Source organism: Mchenga conophoros, linkage group LG3 (assembly GCF_057382185.1).
Source record: "Mchenga conophoros isolate Kocher_MC1m ecotype Shallow Benthic linkage group LG3, M_conophoros_male_GT1.1, whole genome shotgun sequence".
Classification (NCBI taxonomy): Eukaryota; Metazoa; Chordata; class Actinopteri; order Cichliformes; family Cichlidae; genus Mchenga; species Mchenga conophoros.
Window position 1 is genome coordinate 33,143,367 of NC_140528.1, and position 25,750 is coordinate 33,169,116.

The 25,750-nt window shown below is 43.4% G+C and overlaps 1 protein-coding gene across 1 annotated transcript; it reads left to right on the forward strand.

Moving 5' to 3' along the window:
• The first annotated feature begins 2,507 nt into the window (after positions 1-2,507).
• LOC146578247 (E3 ubiquitin-protein ligase TRIM21-like) lies at positions 2,508-4,193 on the forward strand. The gene has a single exon (XM_085268555.1). It carries the CDS (start codon positions 2,508-2,510, stop codon positions 4,179-4,181), a length of 1,674 nt encoding a protein of 557 aa, XP_085124681.1. The 3' UTR covers positions 4,182-4,193.
• Positions 4,194-25,750: the final 21,557 nt, after the last annotated feature.

Below are 25,750 nucleotides of genomic sequence, written 5' to 3' on the forward strand. Positions count from 1 at the left end.
TCTAACTATGAAAAAAATTACACTCCAAAAGACCCCGGGCTTCTGACAAAACAACCCGGGCTTAAGCCCAGTAAGCCACCCCCACGCTCCGCCCCTGGTCCACACTGGTGTTTTCAGTCGTTTTCACAGAGTTGTGCGTCCACATTAAGACGGCTGAAAACGCTTACGTTCCAGTCCTGCGCATGCGTGAAACGCAAGACGATTCGACCGGTCTCATTTCTGTCTGCCGCTTATTCACTTTCCGGCTGTTTGAAACGTCGCGGCAAAAGGTGGAGGAAAAGCACCGAGTTTTAAAATGGACTAACAATGAGGTGGAGTTGTTGCTGCGAGTAACACAAAAGTACAAAGTTGCAAAAGCGAGAGAGAAATAAAGAATTTGAAGAAAAGCTCTGTGGAGCATGTGCAGACTGATATTCATCTTTAATAGGACTGTCAAAACTGCTGCTGTATAATGCTCTCCACTATCTTTGTTTAATTGGTCACATGCCTGCATCACATGACTAACATGCATCATCGTTTTAGAAAGTCTCTGTTTTCACTGTTCACTGTGACACAAACGCACCGTCTCCAAATTATTTACTTTCCGGCTGTTTGAATCGTCGCAGCAGAGGTGAGCAGCGTGATAGGAGTGGATGTAGCTGTGGGTAATGAGAAAAGATGAAAAGAACGATTGATAACTTTTTCGTTAAGGCCGGTGCTCTGACACGGAGCCATCAACCTCTCAGTGTCTAACACTGGTCTGCAGACGGCATCAGATAATGAGCCACATTAGATGGACTCTGAGCCCACTGACAGTAAAAGGGTGAAGTGTAGACATTTGGAAGAGAGCGGCCTGACCAGTTTCTCTGACTATGATACTGTAAAGCTGACAACATGATGCATTTACTGTGGTGAGTGTGCAAAGACCATGGCAGGTGTTGTGCCGAGGTAGGGATCCCCAACAGGATCTGTTTCCCTGCGTCAGGAACATCGGCTGGGCAGGGAAAGCGGACCCAACGCACTCCGCCTCCATCACGACCAACTAGACGTGGAAGGAGTGATGTTTTAGTGACAACATGAAAGATGAGTGTGACCGTTCAGTTTGTGGGTTACAACAGAAAATGATACATTTATTGTTCTCGTGTGTTATCGGACGGGATCATTTTAACAAACCGAGGACATTTTCCTGATAATTATCTGTATCCTCCTGTAACTTTACTGTTTAAAGAGCTAAAACCTCCAACATTTCAGGATCAATAAGTCCTTATAAGACGTGTTTGTGAGCTAAAAATCAAGAATGTGGGATACTGTTTGTCTGTGTCAGCCAAACAACTTCACATCTTTGTAACGACTGTTAAAAAGATGTTCATCCTGTTGATCCTGTTCATCTGGACGCTGCACTGTACAGCAGACACGACGTTGTTCAGTTTGTGTTTCAGATGAACCAGTTTGTGTCTGAGTGTGTTGCTGGGTCTCCACCAGTTACTCTGACAACTGAAGGTTCAAGATTTTTATTTTGACATTTGCACACAGGACCAACAGTCCATGCACAGTGGAATACTTGTGCAGAGCTTTCCAAGTCAAATCACACTTTAACAATATAAAGACAGAAAAAGCAGAAGGATAGAAATGAAGTCCGGAGTAGGGTAGTCGTACTATTTTCTATATACAAAGAAAAAGAAGAAAATGTACAGAGAGTGTGTAGTTCTCTACCTCTTATCGCACTCACAGTGTTGCACATTTGTTCCACAGATCTGTTTCACAAGTCTGTTGTGAGTGTATTGCCCGATGGTCAGTGAACCGATGATACATTCAAAGTGAGGTTAAGTAGTGCTGTGTTATTTTAAGTGTTCAGTGTGTTTTTGTTTGCCGTCAGTCTGACAGTTGTGGGGAAGAAGCTGTTGAAGAATCGTGTTCTGTGTGTGATGCTGCTGTCCGCTCTGTTGTGTCTGAGATTGTATGTGCAGCTTTGTATGTGCAGGTCCATGGATGCAAGTGTTGTTCCCATAATCCTCTCTGCAGACTTTCTGACTCTGCAGAGCCTTCCTCTCTGTCTGTGTAGTGTTTCCATACCAGACAGTGATGCCTGCGGTGAGGATGCTGTCTATCAGTCCTCTGCAGGCCTGGGTGAGAGGGTGGTGGTTCATGCCAGCTTTCCTGAGCAGCCGAATGAAATAAAGCCTTTGTTGGGCTTTTTTCACAGTTGCTGTAGTGTTGAGAGTCCAACTCAGGTCTGATGTAACCTGCAGTCCCAGGAATCTGTGGCTGTTTGCCCTCTCCACCTCCGTCCCTTTGACGATAAGAGGTTGCAGGGGAGGGAGTTCTTCCAAAAGTGCAGTATTCATTCCTTGGTCCGTGTTGAGGATGAGGTGAAGAAGCTTCTGTGATGAAAAGAAACTTAAAGAAGTCCAGACGCTTTTCTCTCCAAGCTCCTCAGACTACTGACGCTTGTTTCTCTCTTTGTAAAATGAAATTTAAAGTGAATCTTGAATCAAATGTTTCTTTTCTTTCTCCCTCAGAGTGCAGACATGTCTGCTGCCAGCAATCTGCGATCTGAAGATCAGTTTCTGTGCTCCATCTGTCTGGATGTGTTCACTGATCCAGTCTCTACACCATGTGGACACAACTTCTGCAAAACCTGCATCAGTCAGCACTGGGACATGAGTCAGAGCTGTCAGTGTCCCATGTGTAAAGAGACTTTCTACACTCGACCTCAGCTAAAGATCAACACTTTGTTCTCTGAGATGGTTGCTCAGTTCAGACGTGAAGCTCAGCAGAAAGCCAGCAGCAGCAGCTCAGAGCAACAAGCTGCCAAACCAGGAGAAGTTCCCTGTGACGTCTGCACTGGAACCAGACTGAAGGCCCTGAAGTCCTGCCTGGTGTGTCAGACCTCCTACTGTCAGACTCACCTGGAGCCTCATCTGACAGTGAAAGGTCTGAAAAGACATCAGCTGGTTGATGCTGTGGAGAACCTGGAAGGCAGGATGTGCACGAAGCACGATAACCTCCTGCAGCTGTTCTGTAAGACCGACCAGACATGTGTCTGCATGCTCTGCTCTGTTTTAGACCACAAGAACCACGAGTTTGTTCCTCTGAGAGAAGAATATGAAGGAAAGAAGGCAGAGCTGGAGAAGACAGAGGCTGAGATTCAGCAGATGATCCAGAAGAGACGACTGAAGATTCAGGAGATCACAGAGTCGGTGAAGATGAGTAAAGATGCTGCAGACAGACAGAAAGCAGAAGGTGTTCAGGTCCTCACGGCTCTGATGGAGTCTGTTGAGAGACGCCTGAAGGAGCTCATGAAGGAGATCGAAGACAAACAGGAAGCTACAGAGAAACAGGCTGAAGGTCTCATCAAAGATCTGGAACAGGAAATCTCTGAGCTGATGGAGAGAAGCTCTGAGGTGGAGCAGCTCTCACGCTCTGAAGACCACCTCCACCTCCTCCAAAGCTTCTCCTCCCTGAAAGCTGCTCCACCCAGCAAGGACTGGACAGAGGTCAGAGTTCATCCACCATCATATGAGGGGACTGTGGGGAGAGCTGTGGCTCAGCTGGAGGAGACAGTCTGGAAACCCATGAAGAAGAAGCTGTTAGAGGCTGCAGAGCTGCAGAGGGTGCAGCAGCATGAGGTGGATGTGACTCTGGATCCTGATACAGCTCATCCTAAACTCATCCTGTCTGATGATGGAAAACAAGTTTATCATAGTGATGTGAGGAAGAATCTTCCAGACAACCCAGAGAGATTTTCTCTGTGTGTTTGTGTTTTAGGAGAGCAGAGTTTCTCTTCAGGCAGATTTTACTTTGAGGTTCAGGTTAAAGGAAAAACTAAATGGATTTTAGGAGTGGCCACAGAGTCGATCAACAGGAAGGGAGGAATCACAGTGAGACCTCAGGATGGTTTCTGGACTGTAGTGCTGAGAAATGGAAATGAGTACGAAGCTAATGCTGGTCCTTCAGTTCGTCTCTGTCTTCATCCTGGTCCTGAGAAGGTGGGGGTGTTTGTGGATTATGAGGAGGGTCTGGTCTCCTTTTATGATGTAGGTGCTGCAGCTCTGATCTACTCCTTTACTGGCTGCTCCTTCACTCACAAACTCCACCCATACTTCGGTCCCTGTTTCAATGATGGAGGTAAAAACTCTGCACCTCTGATCATCTGTCCTGTCAATCAAACTGATCAACGACTGATTTTATTGGATGAATGATTGATTTTTCTTGAAGGGAACAAATGAACATATTGAGTGTAAATCCTCTACAGTCTCCATGTTTCTATAGAATCTGATCATCAGGACTCTGATTCACACTTTGATTCTCATGGAGTTTGATTTGAACAGAAGAAAAGTTGAATCAGGAAATGTTCCCACTGATGGAGACTCGAGCTGAAGAGCAAATATCAGAGAACAAATGTCCAAAAGCTTCATTTCCAATAAAGTTTGTTCAATGCTTTGAGTGAATCCAGACTCATGTGTGGCTGTTATACGGAGCATCAGAGTCCAGCTGAGTTATGTTGGATACAAACTGCTTATTTTGGCTCTGTGAGGAGTTTTGTTCACTGAAAACTGATGAGACGGATAATATTCAAAGAACTCTGTAGAGATTCATGCATCCATGTTCTCCACCTGCAGGTGTGGAGGAGAAAGGTGGAGCACAGACTGCTGCATCCTTCCAGTCACATCATTTTGATGATTATATTTGCATGTTGTGATGATTTGGGTTAAAGACAAACAGAGTTGAACGGCTGCAGTCACAGCATGAAGACGATGCTGAAGCTGAGCTGTCAGTGAACATGTTTCACTGTGATTTGATTTGAAGAATAGAAAGTGTGTGTGGCTGCTGACAGCTGCAGTCTCTGCTAGTCTGCATAACACACACACAACTTTCCCCCTGAGGCAACGATGCAGCAACAACACAACAGCTGCAGACACACACACGATTGTGCGCTCCCTTTCAGTCTGAACTCTCAAACACACAAACAAACTCTATCAATGTCGTACTGTTAAAGAACTCCTCCTTCTTCAGTAACAATGATTTGAGGTCTCTACCAGTGTCTCTTGTTTTGACCTTTGACCTCTTTATTCCTTATAACCAAATAAACCCTTTTATCTGATATTTTCACCTTATTGATTGATTATATATATCTATTATATTTTCTCACCTTACCTTATTTTGACCTTTGACCTATGTCCTTGTTAGCCTTGATCTTCCTTCATCAAACGTGAAATTTCTTTCACCTTTGAACTTCAAGCTTAAATCAAACCTTTGTTAAAAAGCTTCTTACCAACTTGTAATTCCAACTCTCTGCATTAAACACGTATCTTATCATATAAACACTGGATCACTGAGAGAACTTTAGGCAGAACCAAATGAAGCAGCTGACCTCGTCAAACTCACAGCGACAGTAACTGACAGTGAATTATTTTAATCTTCTTCATTGTATTTGTTAGAAACATTTATTTTCCTTTAATTGGACTTTGGTTAAGTTCAATCCGATGTATTAACCGACCTTTGAGGTGAAGTGCAGCTGCGAAGAACGCTACGGCAGGCAATGAGGTGCGTTTAATGTCGCTCTGTTAATTTGAGCGTCCATAAATTGAATGTCTTATTTTTTCTTACTTTATTATTGCTAATTTATTGGAGAATTTGGCCATTTAATCAAGATAGATTTTATGTTGTTGGTGGTAAAGATCTGGATGGATGTTTTATTTTATTCTGTGTTTCTATTTTTCAGTTTTACTTTTCAAGACTTGGTGAATTGCCTTTTTCTACTTTTTGTTTAGTTTTGTTAAAATTAGCAGCAGTGAGAAGTGTTGTTGTCGGTCTTGAATATATTTGATGTAGCCCACACTGTTAAGGTAAGTGTCATGTTTTTAGTTGTTAGTCTGATGAAGAATCTTTTATTTTTCTCCAAAAGTTGATTGTGTTTATCTGGACATAGTGTTTTTCAGGTCCAGCTGAATGCAGGTTTCCCCAGTCTTATACATGTCAGGAGCATCAGCACAGCTGAAATGCATTTTTCCTAAGCACCGCGTCTCTGTGGCTTTTAAACCCCAAAACATGCTAAAACAAAAATGGGTCCACCCCAAGGATGGGGTCCCCCGGTGTAGTTTCCACTGTGACAGACTGTAGGCTTCCTCAGAGTGAGGCTGAGAGCGGCAGGCCCAGCTGGAGTCTGACCCGTGTCACACAGTGGAGGTCAAACCTTCTGTGCCACAAACACCAGATTAACCAGTTTCACTCATCATCCTTCTACTGTCAGATTTTACTGGTGCAGGTTTGATGAATCACCATCTGAGAACGTCTCTGATGTGGGCGCCACCCACAGGGATCACTTCCTGTAGAAGGGTCACATGACCTGTTATAGGCCCCTTTGTGATGATGACAGCGACGCCCCTTTCGTGTGAGGTTAAACCCAGAGAGCTTCGTGTGACCTCTGACCCTGATCACCAGCGTCAGGGTCAGTGAAGGTGAGATACCGTGTGACAGGAGGAACAATAAAGTTTTATTTGTACGAACACGTAGAACAGATGAAGTCAGAACGAAGCAGGTGGAGCTCAGTCAGGGTGGAGGTGCAGACAGGTGAGCTGAAGGGGAGGAGCCAGTCTGGTCAGGAACTCTCTGTCTCCTCGAGTGAACCTCCTCACCTCTGAAACACACACACACGACTCTGAAGGTTGCAGTCAGGGTGGTGAGGGTGGTGAGGGTGGGGTTACCTTCTGGTCTCTGGTTGGTGTGTTTCCTGCAGGTGAGGCTGAGCGGCCGAATCATGACATCACTGCTGCACAGACACAACAGGAAGTGGAGGAGGAAGTCATCAGCGTCCCCGTCACACACCTGAGACAGACACAGAGGTTATGTCTCTGCAGACTCACGGCTCGGCCCTGTGGAAACGTCCTGCAGGACGCCTGTTTCTCTCTGTGGTGGCCCCCCCACAGCGTCCCCACCGTGCTTCACTGTGTGGACGCTGTTCTTTGGGTTGTAGCTGCATCTTCTTCTCGTTTCACCTCCTCTGACCACAGGACGTTTCAGTCTGCAGGTCTTCGTCCTCAGCAGTGTGGCTGAAGGTGTCTGCAGACGTGGAGCTCTGTGAGCTCACAGTGCGTCCCTGTGCAGCCTGTAGAGTCTTTGAAGTCTTTGCTCTGACAGGCTTGTTCTGTGCTGGGCGGCTCTTTGACTTTCTTCAGGTTTCCCTTCCTGACACTCTGATAACCTCAGATATCCACAACGTGAATCCTCACAAACATCTTTTTCTCTCTTTTCACTCAAACCTTCTGACGTTTTCACACCGACTGTAAATATGAAGAAAACCCTCAGTTTGACGCCACGCCCCCAAACCAGTTCGGCAGTAAAGTCTGAGCAGACGGAGCTGTTACCAGGATGTAAACAGGATGTGCCCTTTCACAGTTAAAGCCTCAGGAATAAAAACATGACCCGATCTTAAATTTTTAAAGATAAAATAAAGTTTAAAGACGACGATGAGCACGTGACTCACTGCTCAGAGCCCACTCACCCAGGTGCATGATGGGAGCAGGAGGAGGAGGCTGGGCCGAGCGTATAGAAACCAAACAAACAAATAAACAACAGCACGACAAACACGTGAACCAGACTTTACCTGTAAACTTACCTGGTGTCTCCCAGGGAGACCACAGTTATGGAGCTGACAGGTAAGTACGTGCAGTACACACTTCCTGTCCTGAAACACACACACAGGTAAACCGCACAGGTACGTAACCATCGGCGTGACTTTGTATTGAACATTGGGGGGTCAAGATGTCTGTCTAAATAAATAAATCTGGGTACATTTCCAGATGATTAAACAACTATTTTGCTGGTAACACCTGAAACGAGTAAAGAAAACCAGCAGCCTATTAATGCAAGATAATCCATAACTTTATTGGTGGTGACATTGTTGGAAATGAGTCCAAATAAAGAGTCCAAACTTTTATAAGCCTGTCTATGTGTGTCTCACCTGGACAGCCTCCTCTGGAAACCAGACAACAGCAGAGTGTTACCCGGCAACAGGCCAGGTGGGTAGGGGGTAAGTAAGTTAGCTGGATTTGATTGTTGACGATTTCGCGTGATCTTGGATCGTTCGGTTCTCCGAAGCTCATCCGGGACTTGCTGTCATAGCAACAGATCCGTAAGCGTAAACCTGCTCGGGAGCAGGCTTACTTTATGTAAACAGGATTAGATCGCAGCCACTCAGGTATGTCCGCTTCATGTATACGAAAGCAACGGTGAAATATACTCACTCAAATGAGCAATCCTATTTATCCATATTGTATATTCTGTATCTATATATGTGTATATGTGGTGTATTTATGCTTATATCCTTACTCTCATTCCCCTTAATGTATCTGTAACATGCAACTTCTTTCGGTGCTTTGCTACTGGAAACTGAATTTCCTGGAGGAACCCACCCGAGGGATTAATAAAGTTTCATCTAATCTAATCTAATCTAATCTAATCTACTTGGGTTTTCTTCCTGCAGCCCTCATGTTTACTCAAGGTTTAGTTCTGTCTTCATGCTGATTTTCTTGTTCAGTCGTGTCTCATGTTGCAGTTTGTCAATCCTGTCCCTGTGCTCTGTGTTCCCTCTGTTCAGTATCAAGTCTGTGCCTCATGTGTTTCCTGTTTTATTTTGATAGTCCCTGTCCTGTGTGCAGTGTGCTTGGTTTTGCTTCCCTTCTGTCATTAGGCCTGATTTGTCCCAGATGTGTTACCACCTATTCCCCATCTTCTCGTAGTCCTGCTTGTGTATTTAAGCCCTGTGTTTCTCTGTTAGTTGTTGTGTTGTACCCTCACTGTACTGTGTTTTGTTTTCTATGTGCTTCTGGTAATGTTCTGGTTCACTCTTTCCTGGTTTGATTTTCTAGTTTCCCGGGTTTCTAGTTTGGGCTTAAGTTTTGAGTTTCTAGTTTTGTTTTCTTCTATTTCTATTTGAATGTTCTCCAGCAATAAAGCTGCCACTTTAGTTAATCATTCTGTCTCTGGATCCTGCGTTTGGGTCCTACATCCTGCCTGCCACCTCAACACCTTTAATTTTACAGCTTCTTAGTTATTATAAAGTGCTGCAACTCATAATGTTTTCTAAGATAGTAAAACCAGATTTAAACCGACTACTTCTACAAAGATGGAGCTAAAGTGATGATATACATTTATAGTTTGGACTTGGACACATACAGTCTGTTTTTCCTTATAACTACATGTGAGTTCAATTAACATTTTGTAGGAAAAGGGAATTTGTTTTTTAAAAGGATTATAGATTCGGAGCTGAATTACCCAACGGAACATCTCATTCACTGATGTTTGCTGGAGAAGCTGCTCTGCCTCTTTGTGATGGAGCAGCAGCGTGACATACTGAAGACTGTTAACGGGGAAGTGCTGAAGCTGAAGGCGTCTCTCTGCTGCTCAGACTGACGTTCAGTCGTCATCCAGACAACATGAAGACTGCACCGGTCTCTCTGCTCCTCGGTGAGTCAAACACTAAAATCATCGATTTATTTATCACAGCTCCAACAAACAATATGGCAGGAAAACAACCTTTCAGCAGTTACAAGCTTGCAGCTACTGACTTTAAAGTTCATGTAAAAATTCTGAAAAGTTTCGTCAAGGCAGGAGGAACAGTTCATTCTCCTTCTTATGTCTTTCTGGTTTCATTTGATTGGTGGCTGTGAAGTTGGGCAGGAACCAAGAAGTGATGTTAATGTTGAATAATGGAGCTCACAGTTCTAACTGAAATGTATGAAGAGTGATAGAAAATGGTTTCAAACATGCATGATGAAAGTTTTTCGGTTTAAATCGATCTCATCATCACTGCAAACCTCTCAGAGGTTCAGACTCTCAGCAGTTTAACCTGGAGTCCTGCAGGAAAGTCACCATATAGTCTGGACTAAGTCAGCGATTAAACTTTCTGCCCAGCTAAGTGTCAGTAACATGAAGACCAAAAGAACAAAAGAGACTTGACCTCTTTTCATCAAACATCTCTTCAGTCAGGAAACCACAGCCTCTGACTGCATGAAGCACAGGGTCCTCTGACTGCGTCCCCTCTTTTATCTAGTCTTCACTTCCTCTATTCACAGCCAATTTTCCATTAAGAGGACTGAGTGTATTCAAACAACCACAGACGGTTTTGACTGTTAAAGTTCCCATTCCCGTTGACATGATGACCTTTAAACAGCAGCAGTGTGGGAGTGAAACAGGCCGCAAATCTGAAAATAAAAACTGAAGGGTGGCTTCTTAGTCCCACACTTTCTTCTCTGCACATGAATGAAAGCTCATCCATGCACAGTTCCTTCTCCATTGTTTACAATGCTGTGCACTGTGATGTTTACCGTTGATTGCCATCTGATCAAAAAATGTATAGAAAACAGGAAAAGACAGGCTAACCTGCGTTGCTGTCTCGGTGGTATTTTATAACTTCCTGTTCCTGTTACAGTGCACGGTGGTGTTTGTGTAGTTTAATCTGCGTGGCTCACAGATCTGGCAAAAATACAGACCTTCCATAATTAAGTAGAAGTACAAATACTAGTGTTCAAAAATACTCCAGTAAAAGATGAAGTACTGATTCAACTTATTAACTCAAGTAAAAGTAAAAAAAAGTACAGACTATGAAATGTACTCAAAGTAAGAAAGTACAAAGTAGTAGCAGTAAAACCCTGGCTGATTGTGACCCACACCCATTACCACACCTTGGCTCATGTGATTAGGTAGAGGATCATCAGGGGGTCCATTGTCCCTCTCAGTGGGAAACTCCCACTGAGCTTAAATGTGGGTCTCTTCACCGTTTGATCCTAGAACTGAAGAAGCTTCTCAGATGAGAGGTGAAACGTCTTCAAGCAACTCAAAGAAGTCCAGACGCTTTTCTTTCCAAGCTCCTTAGATTGTGGCAGATACTTCAGGAGATTAAAAAGTTTCCTGAGAGAAAAAAAAAACTGTGCAGCCTCAGTCTTTCTTTAAATGACCTCTGACCTCCTGTTGCAGGTGTGTGTGTGCTGCTGCTGTCTGCACTGACTGCTTGTGCAGGTGAGTAGATGAAGTGCACCATGGTCCAGGACAAACACTGAGTGTAAACACTGATAGAAACTGTCCGTCTGTCCTCCAGTCTCTCTGAGCGTCAGTCCAAACCTTCAGCAGTTCTTCACAGCAGCCTCAGTGTCTCTGACATGTGAAGGTCAGCTGGGCTCTGATGGATGGACGGTGAAGAGGGACACAGGAAGTGGGACTGAGTCATGTGGAGCAGGTGGGCGGGGCTTCGGGAGGTTAAATGGTTCATCCTGTTTGCTTGATAAGCAAAGCGAGCCAATCAGTGGAGTTTACTGGTGTGAAGGTGAAGCTGGAGAGAAGAGTGAAGAAGTCAACATCACTGTATCAGGTAATGAAGTCATTCATTTCATCAGACTAACAGCAGACTGTTATACCACCTCTACATCACTCTGTGGGTCTTTTCCTCAGATAAACATGTGATCCTGCAGATCCCTGCACTTCCTGTGAGGACAGGAAGTGATGTCACACTACGCTGTAAGAAGAAAACTGGTGGCACAGCTGCAGCTTATTTCTACTTTAATGGACGTCCTGTTGGACCTAAATCAGAGAAAAACATCACCATTAACGTGCAGCAGTCTGATGAAGGTCTCTACTGGTGTTCTACTGATGAGTTTGGATCATCTCCTCAGAGCTTTCTGAGGGTCAGAGGTCAGAACACTGACATCACTTCCTGTTTAAAGCTAACCTGCTGAGCTTATAATAAATTCAATGACCAAGTTTTATCATCTCTCCTGCAGATGTCTATGACACCACCACCATTTCACCAAGTGCCACCAAACCACCACCAACAACAATTACCAATCTCAATTCCCCTCCTTCTACATCGTCCTCCTCCATCATCTCACCTGTAGCTGCTCTGGGTTCTCTGGGTCTTCTAGATCTTATTCTGGTTGCAGCTTTGCTGTTTTGGAACAAAAAACAAGGTATAAAGTGTGTCAAACCCCCCAGAGCTCATTAGATTAAACATTTTACATGGAAAAATAAATTTTCCTTAATAATTATGTAATTATATACTATAATTCAATTATAAACGGTCCCCATTCACATTGTTTAGCAGAGAACTTATCTTACATGAAAAATATAGAGACACTTTTATTGATAAAGTATAAGACCCGATCCTTGGGGTGGAACAATTTTTGGCGCAGCGTGTTTTGGGGTTTAAATTCCACAGAGACCCAGTGTTTAGAAAAAATGCATCTCAACTGCTCCGATACTCCTGTCACAACAGTATCACTACAGGTTTTGACAAAAGTCCAGCTGGAATTAGTGATGGGATTTCCGGCTCTTTTTAGAGAACCGGCTCTTCCGGCTCCCAAGCGGCTCTTCAGGTTGTTTTGTTGCTTTAATTAAAAACGGTCCGGGGCTCCAGGGTCCGGGGGAAGCAGGCATTAATCCCATACATGCTCTCAGTGGGTTCCAAACACACACACACTTGCTCGGGTCCAGGGCAGATCTATATACACACAGAGAGAGACGTCCAGGTTAGGGATAGTCTCAAACTCACAGATACAGGTTCAGGTCCGCCGTCATAAATAGTGCTCCAAATCAGCTGGGATCGGCTGCAGGTGTGACGGTGAGCACAGGTGCGTGGGCCAGGGGCGGAGCCCGTAATGAGCACCGCCCCAGCAGAGGAGAGAGAGCGCAAAGGAAACAAAACAAACAAAACATGTTGCCAAACACAGAGTCAGCCAGCGAGGCACGAGGACCACGACACAAAGCACGTGCAAACTCCAAAACACATTTCTAGCTTTAACTGAACTTCAAAACAGAGCAGATCATTTAAATTACAAAAGAGAAAGCATGTGTGTATTGTTTGTGTATTTATATATCTGCTGCCCTCAGGTGGCTATGGCTATTCACCCTATGCAGCGAGCTTAACATAAGAGGAGATGGTTCCAGGAACGACAGGACACATCGCTTTGCCTTTGTGTCTTTAACTGAAGACCGTTTTTTCCTCTTTTGATTTGTAAGACTGTGAACATACAGTAAAATAATACGTAGCATCAGTATCAACATATTTTGTAAACAAAACAGAAGTTAGCAACATAGCTTTCCTTATGCTTTACATTCACCATTAACATCTTTCCTTATACGTTCAAATAACCTTTTAAGTAACATGAAAGTAACAATCTTACAGAAAATGAAGTTAGACATTGCTTACTTACAGATTATGGCTCAACAAACTCCCCAACGATGTAAACTGGGCTTAAAGTTGTGCAGCTTGTTTTCTGCTCCATGCATTTTCTCACATTGCCTGCGTGAACTTTTCCTGCTGCTTACAACACATCACCAAAGGGGACAGTGTAGCGCACACCAAACAACCAAAGAAGAAGCCACAAACTGAAGGGGTAATACTGCCAACTATTGGGAAACCTGAGAAATGCGCCAGCCAAAGAAACCCAGCAAAGTAACAACCGAGGGGCAGAATAATACACAAGAACTCATATATATTCAAATAATTTAAACAAATGTTCATTTACCTGTTACCAGAGATGGGCAGTAATGCGTTACTGATTACTTTTTTCAAGTAACGAGTAAAGTAAGGGATTACTATTGCAAAAATGGTAATTAGATTACCGTTACTTTCCCGTAGGAACGCTGCGTTACTGCGTTACTAAAACCGTGATTTTTTGCCAGAATGTCTCACGACAGTGACGTAAGCGAGTGCGCCGTTCGTGACAACAGCTGTGTGCAGATCAACAATGGATCACATATCGAGTGCGGGAGAGAGTATGAGCGTGCAGCGTTTAAAGCGTGGAAGTACTGACCTTACTTTGAGTTTGATTCCATAAAAAGTAACAAAAACATTAGTGTCCATCGTGCGTGGGAAAAAAATTCTTTTTACAGCGAAAAAAACCCCTAAACTTCCAAGCAAGCACCGAGTGCGCAACGACGTAATGGGAAACTCACAGAGAAACTCGCGGATTCTTACACTGACCGCAGCACACCTGCACCAGGGTAAACCTCCGCCTACCCCACTCCTGCTTTACAGGTGAAAATAGAGCAACAGGACCGCTGAGACTTTGACTTTATTTATTTTCTGCTGTGTTTTACTTGCATCTATTTGAAAGACTGAGTGTAAACACAAAAAATATTTTATTTTATGTGCTGGAATGTGCAGAAAATAGGTTTAAATGTTAAACTAATTTATTCAAGTCAGAGAATGTTTCATATAATTAAATTTTTGCTTGATGCATAAAGTTAAAAGATTAAAACTGATAAAACAAGTTTTAAAAAGAGACTTTTCCATTTGATTACATTTTGTATGATGGATTATGTAGAAAAAGTAGAATTGGGCTGAAAGATCTATCACTTTATCACCTCTTCAGGTTGTAAATTGTGTTTTTAAAAAGTAACTAAGTAACTAAGTAATTAATTACTTTTGAAAATAAGTAATCAGTAAAGTAACGGGATTACTTTTTTGGGAAGTAATCAGTAATTAGATACTGATTACTTTTTTCAAGTAACTTGACCAACACTGCCTGTTACTACCTCACACCAAATCCGGTCGTTGGTACTTGCTGACTTGTGTAGCCTCTAGGTAACAAAAGCTCAACACTGCCCCCTAGCATCCTGGAGCACTTCTGTTGTCTTCTGTACATGCCTCGGAGTTCGTACGTGCTTTGTCTGTAGGGGCCACCGTAAATATACTTTTTTATTCACTCCACATAAAATGTAATAAATAAATCATACAAAAACCAACTATTCACATTTCAACTTTTAACTATTTAAATTTTCAGCTTTTTCCTTTTAAACAAATTTAAAGTGAACCAACACAAAACACTGCAAACCACAACACAATTAAATATAAATTATAATATGAAAACAAAAAGAAGATGCATATTCTCTGTCATATGGACCTGCATGAATAAACTTTCTGAATCCTTTATCATCTGCAACTGAAAATAGTTGTGGATGATTACTATACCTTTCTAATGTGACGTTGTTGTCCCTGCTCTCTTTCTCTCCCTCCCGCTCTGTTCCTGTGCTACTGAGTGTCACTACCGCCCCTCCCCCCTCTGCTCAGTGAAGCGGAAAAAAGTGCAAGAGAGAGAGAGGGTGAGAGAAAGAAAAACCCACGGCTCGCGATAAGGAGCCGGCTCGTGTCGTTCACGTCAAAGAGTCGGCTCTGAGAGTTTCCTTCGCGACCCACACATCACTAGCTGGGATAACCACATTTACTCAGGGCCTTCTTGATGTGATGTTCCTCCTGGCTGCTGTGTCTGTGGGGATGGTGTTCGCTCTGTGTTGTAGCGTCCTGATGACTCCCAGTTTGTGCTCCATGCTGGCAGACGTCTTCGGTTTAGAATCTTTTATTATTTGTCTCGTGTTTAAATCCTCGTCTTTCTCATTCCTGCAGAAAGGACGCTGTCATAAAGTCTGAGTCAAGTCACCTATCAGGATATGAACTTCAGACAATCAGCCAATAAAATTACAGATACACACTCACATGTTGTTTTCTCCAGTCCGAGGACACTGCAGGTACACATTCAGCTGTTATCCAACAAGTTATTGCTTCACAAAATATGATTATGACCCTTTGTCCACTGTGGGTCCTTGTGATAATTTCTTTGCTCCTCTATTCGTCTTGTCTTTCCATCTCCTGGATTCTCTTTTAACCATCTACTCATTCTCGTTCTCTTGTGCATCAGGGCTGAGTTATTGATGGAGTTTCCCAGATCAAATTTAAAGGAGGATGGGAAGAAGAGGATTTTCTCTCTGCCAGTCCCGTCAGCTCCCTGCTAAGATTTAGAGCTTGTCCTGTTTTTCAGTATGAAGGCCCTGCTCATCTGTTTTTCTTGCCATTGCTTAAAAAGTGTACATTCTGCATCCAAATGTCCAGCTGCCTTCAACTTTGATGTTTGTCTTGGCCAAAAATAAGCCTTCAGTTTATTCCTTTGTTTAAATAAAAATCTCTTGCTGATAAACTGAACCCTGGCTGTGGCGTCAGAGTAGCGCTATATAAATGCTACATAAGAACCAGTCCTTCTACCATTTACTAAAAGCAGGCTTTTGCCAGGGCTGCAAAGGGATTTGTAAAGAATGAGTTTTTAGTGTACTATGCTTCAGGCAGTTGTTGCATGGAAGTGGCTGTTACTGAAAGTCCAGCACAGACCTGTAGTGACAGCCAGTGATTGGCATTTTGAAATGATAATAATAGCATAATGATTTAAAATTCCAGGTTCCTAATGAAGGTCTTGCAGATAAACAGTAACACATTCTATAATTTATTATTAATAAATAATAAACAGGTGGAGCCGGTAGCTCAGCATGTTTGATTTGGCAGTTTTGCACTAGATGAGCTTCCTGAGGCAACTCAAACGGGATCTGTGTTTGCAGGTGGAACTGAACAACAACCTCTCCATTGGAGCCAACAATAAAAACATGAATAACAATAAGCTTTATTTGGGGCTCTGATCTGAGGATGTAACATCATTTGTAATGTGGGTCTCAACAAGCTCAAGGAACGCTTTAAAAGTAGCCATTAATATGGTAAAATCACAGGTAGCCAGTGTAGCGCTGTTTTTGAAATATGCTGAAAGTGTGGCAGCAGAGTTTTGAACGAGCTGGACTCTTGACTGAGTAAAGTCTGCACTACGTGAGGAGACTGGAGGAGATGAAAGCATGGAAAACTGTGAGATCAACAGATTCATCTTTTTCTGGTGAAATGTCTGGAAGTTTCTTTGGTTTGTGTACAAGAAAGTGAAACAATTTTCTTGAATTCTTAAACATTTTTACATGATATTAGTCGGCGGCTCCTTTACTAAACAGCTCCAACTGTTTGATTTGTTTGAATTTTACAGGACAGCTTTTTCCCGTGTTACTCATTCATTATGGAGCTACTGTAGTTAACATGTAATGCTTCTCTAAAACCCTGTGACACAATCTTCTTTAACATTAGTGCGCATTAACCCCACATCTTCCCTGTTTTATTGCTGATGTTGGCCTGACAGTATTGGGGTAACAATGTCTCCTCTGTTTAGGAGAGGGCAGCAGGGTCACATCCTCACTGACATCACCTGTATTTGCACTACAGTCGTTCCCTTCACTGACCTTTGCTCTCCTTCTCTTTTCCATCAGGTTGTGTAAAACTGAAACAGGCATTAAATGTTTACTACAAATGATGCTTTACACAGAAATGCATTGTTAGCTGTTTTTACACACCAGCCTGTGTGGACCTTTAGTCTGAGCATGGGGTCAAAGGTCAGGACAGAAATGCAGCACTGTAACACTTATACATATGTAGAACATCAGACATTTGACTGATTTGTGTTGTGACATTTTCGTTTATACAAATAAATCATCATCACACACAGAAGAAATGTGCAGACCGTACATTTATTAGCTAATATCAGTGGATACAAGAAAAATGGTATGAAGACAAACACTAGCAGCCTTAGCGTTTCTGTTCTGAATCTCTAATCTCTCACAGATATTCATCAAACCCTGTCCTCTATCAGCTTTCAACATAAGAAAAGTATTAGGCCTCATTGAAAAACAGTCTGTGTGCAGATGAAGTACTTTAAAAATATCTGTGATTTATCCAGATTTTCTTGACTGAGTTTACAATTTACTAGAACTGCCAAAAAAACATGAATACAAACAAATGATGAAGGATCCACTTCAAGGAAAGTGGAAAAGCCTCTGTTAGCTGCTGTTTGCAGCTGGCACAGTCTAACAGAGGCTAATACCAACGCTAACCAACAGTTTAGCATATCGTCGACAGCTCACCTCAGCATGGCTGTCCTCGGTCAGCAGTGAGCTTTATTAACTTGCACACAGTGTTGGGAAGGTTACTTTTAAAATGTAACGTATTATGAATACTTTGGATTACTTAATATATTATCATGCTGTTTACAACTACGTGAATGTACTATTGCTGTGATTTATTACTGTTACTGAAGGTCCGCGACTCCAAACCGTAGTAAAGGACCTCTGGCTCATACGTCGGGTCCGTGTCGGGCTCGTAGCTGAAAACTAGCTTTACTTTGTTGTCTGGGTCAACTTTGCTAGCAGAGACAGAGAGAGGCGTTGAAAGGCTGCTGCAATGGAAGTTATTGTATTTGAGGAAAACACGAACACAGCGTTCAGTCGAGTCATCATCATCATCATCATCATCGTTTATTTGTATAACACTTTAAGAACACACCAGGCAGACCAAAGTGCTGAACAACACAGATCAAAACAACAACCAAATTAAAAATACCATAAAATCATTACATACAATAAAATAAATAAGAGGTGTCAGTTTCCTACAGAGTTAAAAGCCAGGGAATAAAAATAGGTTTTTAATCTGGACTTAAAGACCTGCACTGACGACGCTTGTCTAATTTGGAGGGGAAGGTTATTCCAGAGCATCGGAGCCGCAATTGAAAACGCTCTGTCTCCTCTGCATTTCAGCCGCGACTTAGGGACCGACAGCAACAGCTGCTCAGCTGAACGGAGCGAGCGAACATGTGGCTTCAGCAAATCAGATAAATAGACAGGAGCCAGACCATTTAAAGATTTAAAAACCAATAAAAGGACTTTAAAACGAACCCTAAATTCAATGGGAAGCCAATGCAAGGAAGCCAGAACCGGAGTGATGTGATCGAATTTCCTACTACCGGTTAAAAATCGCGCCGCCGCATTTTGCACTAACTGCAGGCGTGACAAGGTGCCCGACCCGACCCCTATTAAAAGGGAATTACAATAGTCCAGACGTGAGGTGATAAAAGCATGAATAAGAGTTTCCAAATTGGGTTTGGAAAGGAAAGGCTTAACCTTCGACAGGCGTCTGAGGTGATAAAAAGCTGATTTTATCACTCCATTTATATGACCTTCAAAAGTAAGCGCAGAATCAAGTTTAACACCAAGATTAGTGACTGAACTTTTCAGATGAGAGGTCAAATCACCAAAATCAACATCTGGAGAATCAGTAGAGCGATGTGGGCCATATAAAATTGCTTCCGTTTTGTGACCATTAAAATTCAAAACATTATTTGCCATCCATAATTTAATATCGCTAAGACAGTCAAGCAGTGATTGACATGGGGAGGTATCCAAATGACTAAAAGGTAAGTAAAGCTGACAGTCATCGGCATACAAATGAAATGACACTCCGTGTTTACGAAAAAAATCGCACCAAGGAGGAGTAAATACAGCGAGAAAAATAATGGCCCAAGGATAGATCCCTGCTTAAAAAGGGAAGTTTGGAGATAGGTCTAAAATTTGACATAGTAGAACTATCAAGGCCAGGTTTCTTAAGTAAGGGGTGTATGACTGCACGTTTAAACCCACTAGGAACATGACTGGTTAACAGACTAGTATTGATAATTTTCAGGATATAAGGTCCAATGATGGGAAATACTTTTCGGAGAAAGCGGGGAGTAACAACATCATTCGGGGAGCCACAGCCACTTAGCATGTAGCACCAACTCCTCTAAGTCACGCAGAGAAATCGGTGCAAAAGCAGGGAATAGGCTTGAGCAAGGATCCACAAAGGTGGAATCAGAGGCCTCAGGGTAGCAACCTTGTCCACAAAAAAGGTAATAAACTTATTGCACATAGCCTCAGAGGACGGCAAAAGGTTGTAACCCTCCAAGTTAAGTACAGAATTAATCGTATTGTATAAAACACGAGGGTTGTGGGAGTTGGCCGAAATAAATTGAGAAAAGTAGGAGTGTTTATCGGCCTTAACTGCCCTCTGATAAGTTTTCCAACTAATCTTTAGGGCTTCCAGGGAGACATGCAATGTGTCTTAATAGCTTACTTACAGCTGGGCTCGTCAGGCTCTCTTCTTGGCTGCAGTGGTTATTATTATATTTACATGCTTCCAGCTCCTGTTTCTGCTCGATGACAGCTACTACTTTTCCTTTTTCTCCCTCCTCGTGCTCACAGACACATAACGAGTATGGCAGTCCATTCTCCCTGCAGCACGGACTACACTGCCCGTGAGGCTACATTCTGCATTCTGCCTATTAGCTTACCACAACAACAACAACAACAAAAAGGCGCTCTCTCACCCAGGAAACACGCAGAGCGAGAGCGTCACCCTGTAACCATGGAAACCGCAACGCTGCCGCCCGGAACTACAGAACGTAGCTGTCAAACAAAACCCAAACAGTCCTGACCCGCGACAATATGAAACAGGAAAGTACCGCAGTGTAATCCATTTATTTCAACAAAGTAACTGTATTCTGAATACCACCTTTTTAAACGGTAACTGTAACGGAATACAGTTACTCATATTTTGTATTTTCAATACGTAACGGCAGTACATGTATTGCGTTACTCCCCAACACTGGTTGCACAAGACTCCTTTCACAAAGTTTTACACCCTGTTTGAGAGTAAATAAAAGTGGACATTTCTCAGCTCCAGCATTGACAGCTGAGGTAAACGGTGGACCGACAGCTTATCCACAAAATGGGAAAAACTCCGGTCCAGAATCCGGTCCAGTCCTCGTGGCAGTAAAAACTGTAATCATGCATACATGCTTTTGTCACACCTGACCATTTCGTACAATATAATTGAAGTTTTGGATTTAAAAATTTAGCAGACGTGAACGAGCAACATTCCTGATGAGGCTGGTCAACGCTGTTCAACTAGAAGCCTACGTGGATGATATCCCAGCCTACACATCCCCCTGAACTGAATTGCCTCAGTGAAATACTTGCTCACTCACACCAAACTTCATTAAATGTGAATGTGTTACTTTGCTGGTTCCCAGTTGCAGCTTAAGTGCATCCAATATTAGATTTCCCAGCTTTTCAAACACACCATGAGCTGTGCCATTTTCTGGGCACAGCAGGTTAATACCATATAAAGATTTCCTGATGTTGTATCTCCAATAACAGGTCACGGCATTTCGCTCTCGAGGCAGCCAGTGCCCTCCCTGCAGTCCCAAAAGGTTGATTCGGTTCATCTTGACGCACACCTGTGTGCACTTATATTCAAAAGGTTTTTCCGTGTAACGATCTGATAGTGAGTGTGGGGAGTCATAGATTCAGCCCCCCCCCCAGGACCACCGGATGGGCAGATGCTCCACCCTCCTTGAAAGAGCTGAAGAGATGCCTATATGGGATGTCACCCAGCAGCCACAGTGCAGAAGTCAGAGAGGGCCGGCAGCCAGCTGCACCAGAGCAGACCGAGGCCCGAGGTTTGAGGGCCCTCCACCCCCCAAAGTAGCCTGACGGAGTCACGGATGCCAGGCCCTGCCAAGCAGCCGCCGGGAGTGAGCCAGTATGTGAGACCTGACTTGACACATAGACATAGACAAACATGCACACACAGACACAAACATACACCACCCTCATACACACATATACAAATATTCAGCACTCACCCAGTGTGGAGACAAGATGAACCCACACTCCCCAAACACACTCTGAACCCCAAGTCCATTTCTTTTAGGGGAGAAATGTTTGATTTTGGGGTGGGGATAAATTTCATGATACATGATCACATGGTCAAATATTTTTAGACGTTTGGCTCCTCCCACGGGATGGTGTGCATCTTTCTCTGCTTTCTCTGAGATGTGAGTATGGATATGTGTGTGTTGACTGTTGAGGCAGGTGGATGCTGCTGATTGCTGGTTTGAAAGAGTTCCTAAGTGTTGATTGGATGATTGGATGTACAGCAGCTTCTTAAACCCCAGCTCACAGCCACCTCCGCCCTCTACTTCCCTCCTCTGTACCAAATAAGGAGCTAGCTTTGATCCAAATCAGCTAACTGCGCATCACCAGCTCTTCCTCGTCCTCGCTGTCCAGAAGCAGCAGCGTGATGATCTTGACAGGGAAGTGGTGAAGCTGAAGGTGTCACTCTGCTGCCAGTCGTCGTCCCGACAACATGAAGACTTCATCTGTGTCTCTGCTCCTCGGTGAGTCAAACGCTGAAATCCTTCACTCACTCATAGCGTTCATTTATCTTATAACACAGTAACAGAGTGTGTGCTGGATGCTCTCACTGACTGACTCTAAAATGAAATCTCTTCAGGTCTGTCCAAAGTCTGAAGTTACGTTTATGCGAGAAGAAGAGTTCACTCTTCTTCTTTAGTGTTTTTGTTGTTTTAAAGTTCAGATCCATCGTGTGTTCTGGACTCAGAGAGTTGGACCTTCATATCCAGTTTGTTGTCTGTAACATGTTGACTTGTAGAGAAGTCAGGCAACCTCTTTTTTTTATCGAAGATCAACTTTCATTCAGGAAACCACAGCTGCTAGCTGCAGGTACCACATGCTCCTCTGGTCTGTTATGTAGTCTTCACTTCCACTATAGAGAGCAAACTTTCCTTCATGTGGACTCTAATGAAAGGACTGGAGACTGTTTTTTGTCATTTACCTTACTTTTGTGTATTTTGTTATTTTTCTCATGATGAGCTTCAAACAGAAGCAAACTGGGACTCAAACCTGTGAATAAAGATCAATGAAGCAGCTTCTCCAGCTTTTTATTCAGCAGCTGATGCTGAATAAACAACTAACCCTTATCCCATGGCTTTGGTTTATAAGTTCTGACTGTTTAATCCTGAGAATGCTTTTCTTGCCTGCTGTACCCCTTACTCTTTTATTCCCCATTGCCCATCCACCCCAAACTGCTGAGTCTTCATGAAGCCTGAGTGGGGAGCAGTTTCTCTTCTGCTTCCAATAATCAACAATTCCCCAAAATCTGCTTAGTTTGGGAAATGTTTAGGTGCAGGGTGTTGGATTGTCAAAACAGATATGACTAGGGATGGGTATCGAAAACCGGTTCTTGTTGAGAACCGGTTCCCACTGCTTCAATCCCTTGGAATTGTTTGCCATTTTTGCAAACGATTCCCTTATCGATTCCAGTCGCCCCGAATGACGTCACCACGTTGCGGAGCGTCATTTACCTGGCAGGAAACACTGCGCGAAAGCGGCTCAAACGCTCAAAAGTTTGGTTATACTTTACGAGAACGGATGACAACAGGGCAACTTGCAGTACTTGAAAAGTAGATATTTCATTTAAGGGAGGAAACACTACAAATATGCAAAAGCACTTGCTCACAAAACACGCGATGACCTTAAATGAATGTCGTGTTTTTAATTCGCTCCGGACTCGTGAATCTCAGCCCAGCAGCAGCGGTAACGTTTGCACGTCCTCTCCCGTTAATGCGGCAGGTAAATAATCAACTAACAGTGCATATTATGTTAGCGCGATCTGCCTTATTACAAGACCTGCCATTACTGTGCGTTTAGGTGACCATGATGAGAGAGACAGAGTCTGTCCGGCTCAGATGCTGGCAGTTCTCGCTGCAGTCTACAGGTAGCTTCTCCTTTCAGGCCAGGATAGACGAATGTCACCGAGCAGTGACTAAGTTTGTGGTAAAAGGCTTGCACCCATTTGCCACAGCAGATGCCCCCGATTTTCGGTAAGTGAATGTGTTTAATTGTAGGCAGGGACATTACTGGATATTCTTGTGTAATTGCTACAGAATAATTTATGTTTTACTTTGTTATTGCTACAGAAGAATATTTATTTTATTATTTTACATTTACAATTTTTTTCCTGGGGACCCTGTGACACCCCATTGAAGAGCCGTAGGCTGGATCTCTTAAGATCTCACTGTTGGGTTTGTAAGGCCATGTTACTCCTAAATTTCTACCTTGTTCAAAGAGAAGATATAAAACAAAGTTCTAAGCTAATCGACCTTCGTGTTCTCCTTTTTAAAAAGAATCGATAAGAGAATCGATAAAGAATTGAATCGTTAAACAGAATCGAAAATGGAATCGGAATCGTGAAAATCTTATCAATACCCATCCCTAGATATGACGCCCACCTCATTCAGACCAAGTGTACCAACATAGTTTCGTCAGCATGTGTTAAAACTGAGCTGGCGCTTTGTGTGATGTTTATAAGTCTAAATGTACTTTTAAGCCCAAACAGAACCTTAAAAGTGAATTAAAGGTCTCCCCCCTTTAATGTGATGTTTTTGGAACAAGACCAGATTGAAACAGGTTCCTGCCCTCTGACCTTCAGTGACCTCTGACCTGTTGCAGGTGTGTGTGTGCTGCTGCTGTCTGCACTGACTGTTTGTGCAGGTGAGTAGATGAAGTGCACCATGGTCCAGGACAAACACTGAGTGTAAACACTGATAGAAACTGTCCGTCTGTCCTCCAGTCTCTCTGAGCGTCAGTCCAAACCTTCAGCAGTTCTTCACAGCAGCCTCAGTGTCTCTGACATGTGACGGTCAGCTGGGCTCTGATGGATGGACGGTGAAGAGGGACACAGGAAGTGGGACTGAGTCATGTGGAGCAGGGGGGCGGGGCTTCGGGAGGTTCAATGGTCCATCCTGTGTTTTTGATGAGTTCAGCCCAGTCAGTGGAGTTTACTGGTGTGAAGGTGAAGCTGGAGAGAAGAGTGAAGAAGTCAACATCACTGTATCAGGTAATGAAGTCATTCATTTCATCAGACTAACAGCAGACTGTTATACCACCTCTAACTCACTCTGTGGGTCTTTTCCTCAGATAAAGAAGTGATCCTGGAGATCCCTGCACTTCCTGTGAGGACAGGAAGTGATGTCACTCTACGCTGTAAAAACAAAATTGGTGGCACAGCTGCAGCTTATTTCTACTTTAATGGACGTCCTGTTGGACCTAAATCAGAGCACATAATCACCATTAACGTGCAGCAGTCTGATGAAGGTCTCTACTGGTGTTCTACTGATGAGTTTGGATCATCTCCTCAGAGCTTTCTGAGGGTCAGAGGTCAGAACACTGACATCACTTCCTGTTTAAAGCCAATCTGCTAAGCTGATGATAAACTGACTGAACCAGCTTCCTCATCTCTCCTGCAGGTTCTGTGACACCAATCTCTGTTGCAACAACAGAAAGAGCAACAACAACAACAACCACCATCACCACTCATATCTCCCATCCTCCTCCTCCTCCTCCTCCTCCTCCTCCTCGCGTTCAGCAGGAGGCGTGGATGATGAGCGGCGATAAACTTGCGAGAAGCAAGTTATGCTCAACTCCACCGGTGGAATCTGACAGCGTGGAAAAGTGTGAAAACATCCATGATCACCAACGGATTTCGAAGGGCTGGACTGCTGCATGATGAAGAGGAGGACACCGCCACGGCCCTTCAGAGGGTGTTCGACTCTGACACTGACAACGAGGATTTCTTTGGTTTTGAAAGTGACAACGAAGGAAAGAAGCTGAGAGTGGATGAGGAAGCCACCCTGAGCCTGTTCGTATCCGACACTGGAGAAGAGGACTTTGGTGGTTTTAGTGCGCAGGAAGAAGAGAAAGATGGTGAATGACTGACTTTTCTTCTTGTTAAAGCCGTGTCACTGCACCTGAGCCTAAAAGGTAGTTGTTATATTTCCACTGTAGTGTCAATACACTATTAGAGCTTATGCCGAGTCAGACTGCACACACAATAGTTTGTTTACAAGTTGACTTCTTCTTTATTGGGATAACACAGAAGTAACACACACACATAACTGGGCGTGGTGCCCCCTACTGGCGATGGCTTGCATAGCACACAATAATTCTTGGTTCATACATAACAGTAGTCCGAAGCTATTTTTCTGGTGTGCTGTAGGTTATTGTTATGTACTACATTTGTTACCCATTTATGAAGCACAGTACATGTTTCGTACTTGTAATTACCGCTACTTGTACGTATACCTAAAAAGTTATGCAAATATGTACCCATAACTTGTTTTTCAAAATATTAATAAAAGGGGTGTGTCTCCAAACAGCCATCTCTTTCCTGACAATTCGCTTTGTGCAT

Bases quoted from the DNA above. Each gene is read 5' to 3' on its own strand.
- LOC146578247 (XM_085268555.1), top strand. From the start codon at position 2,508: ATGTCTGCTGCCAGCAATCTGCGATCTGAAGATCAGTTTCTGTGCTCC.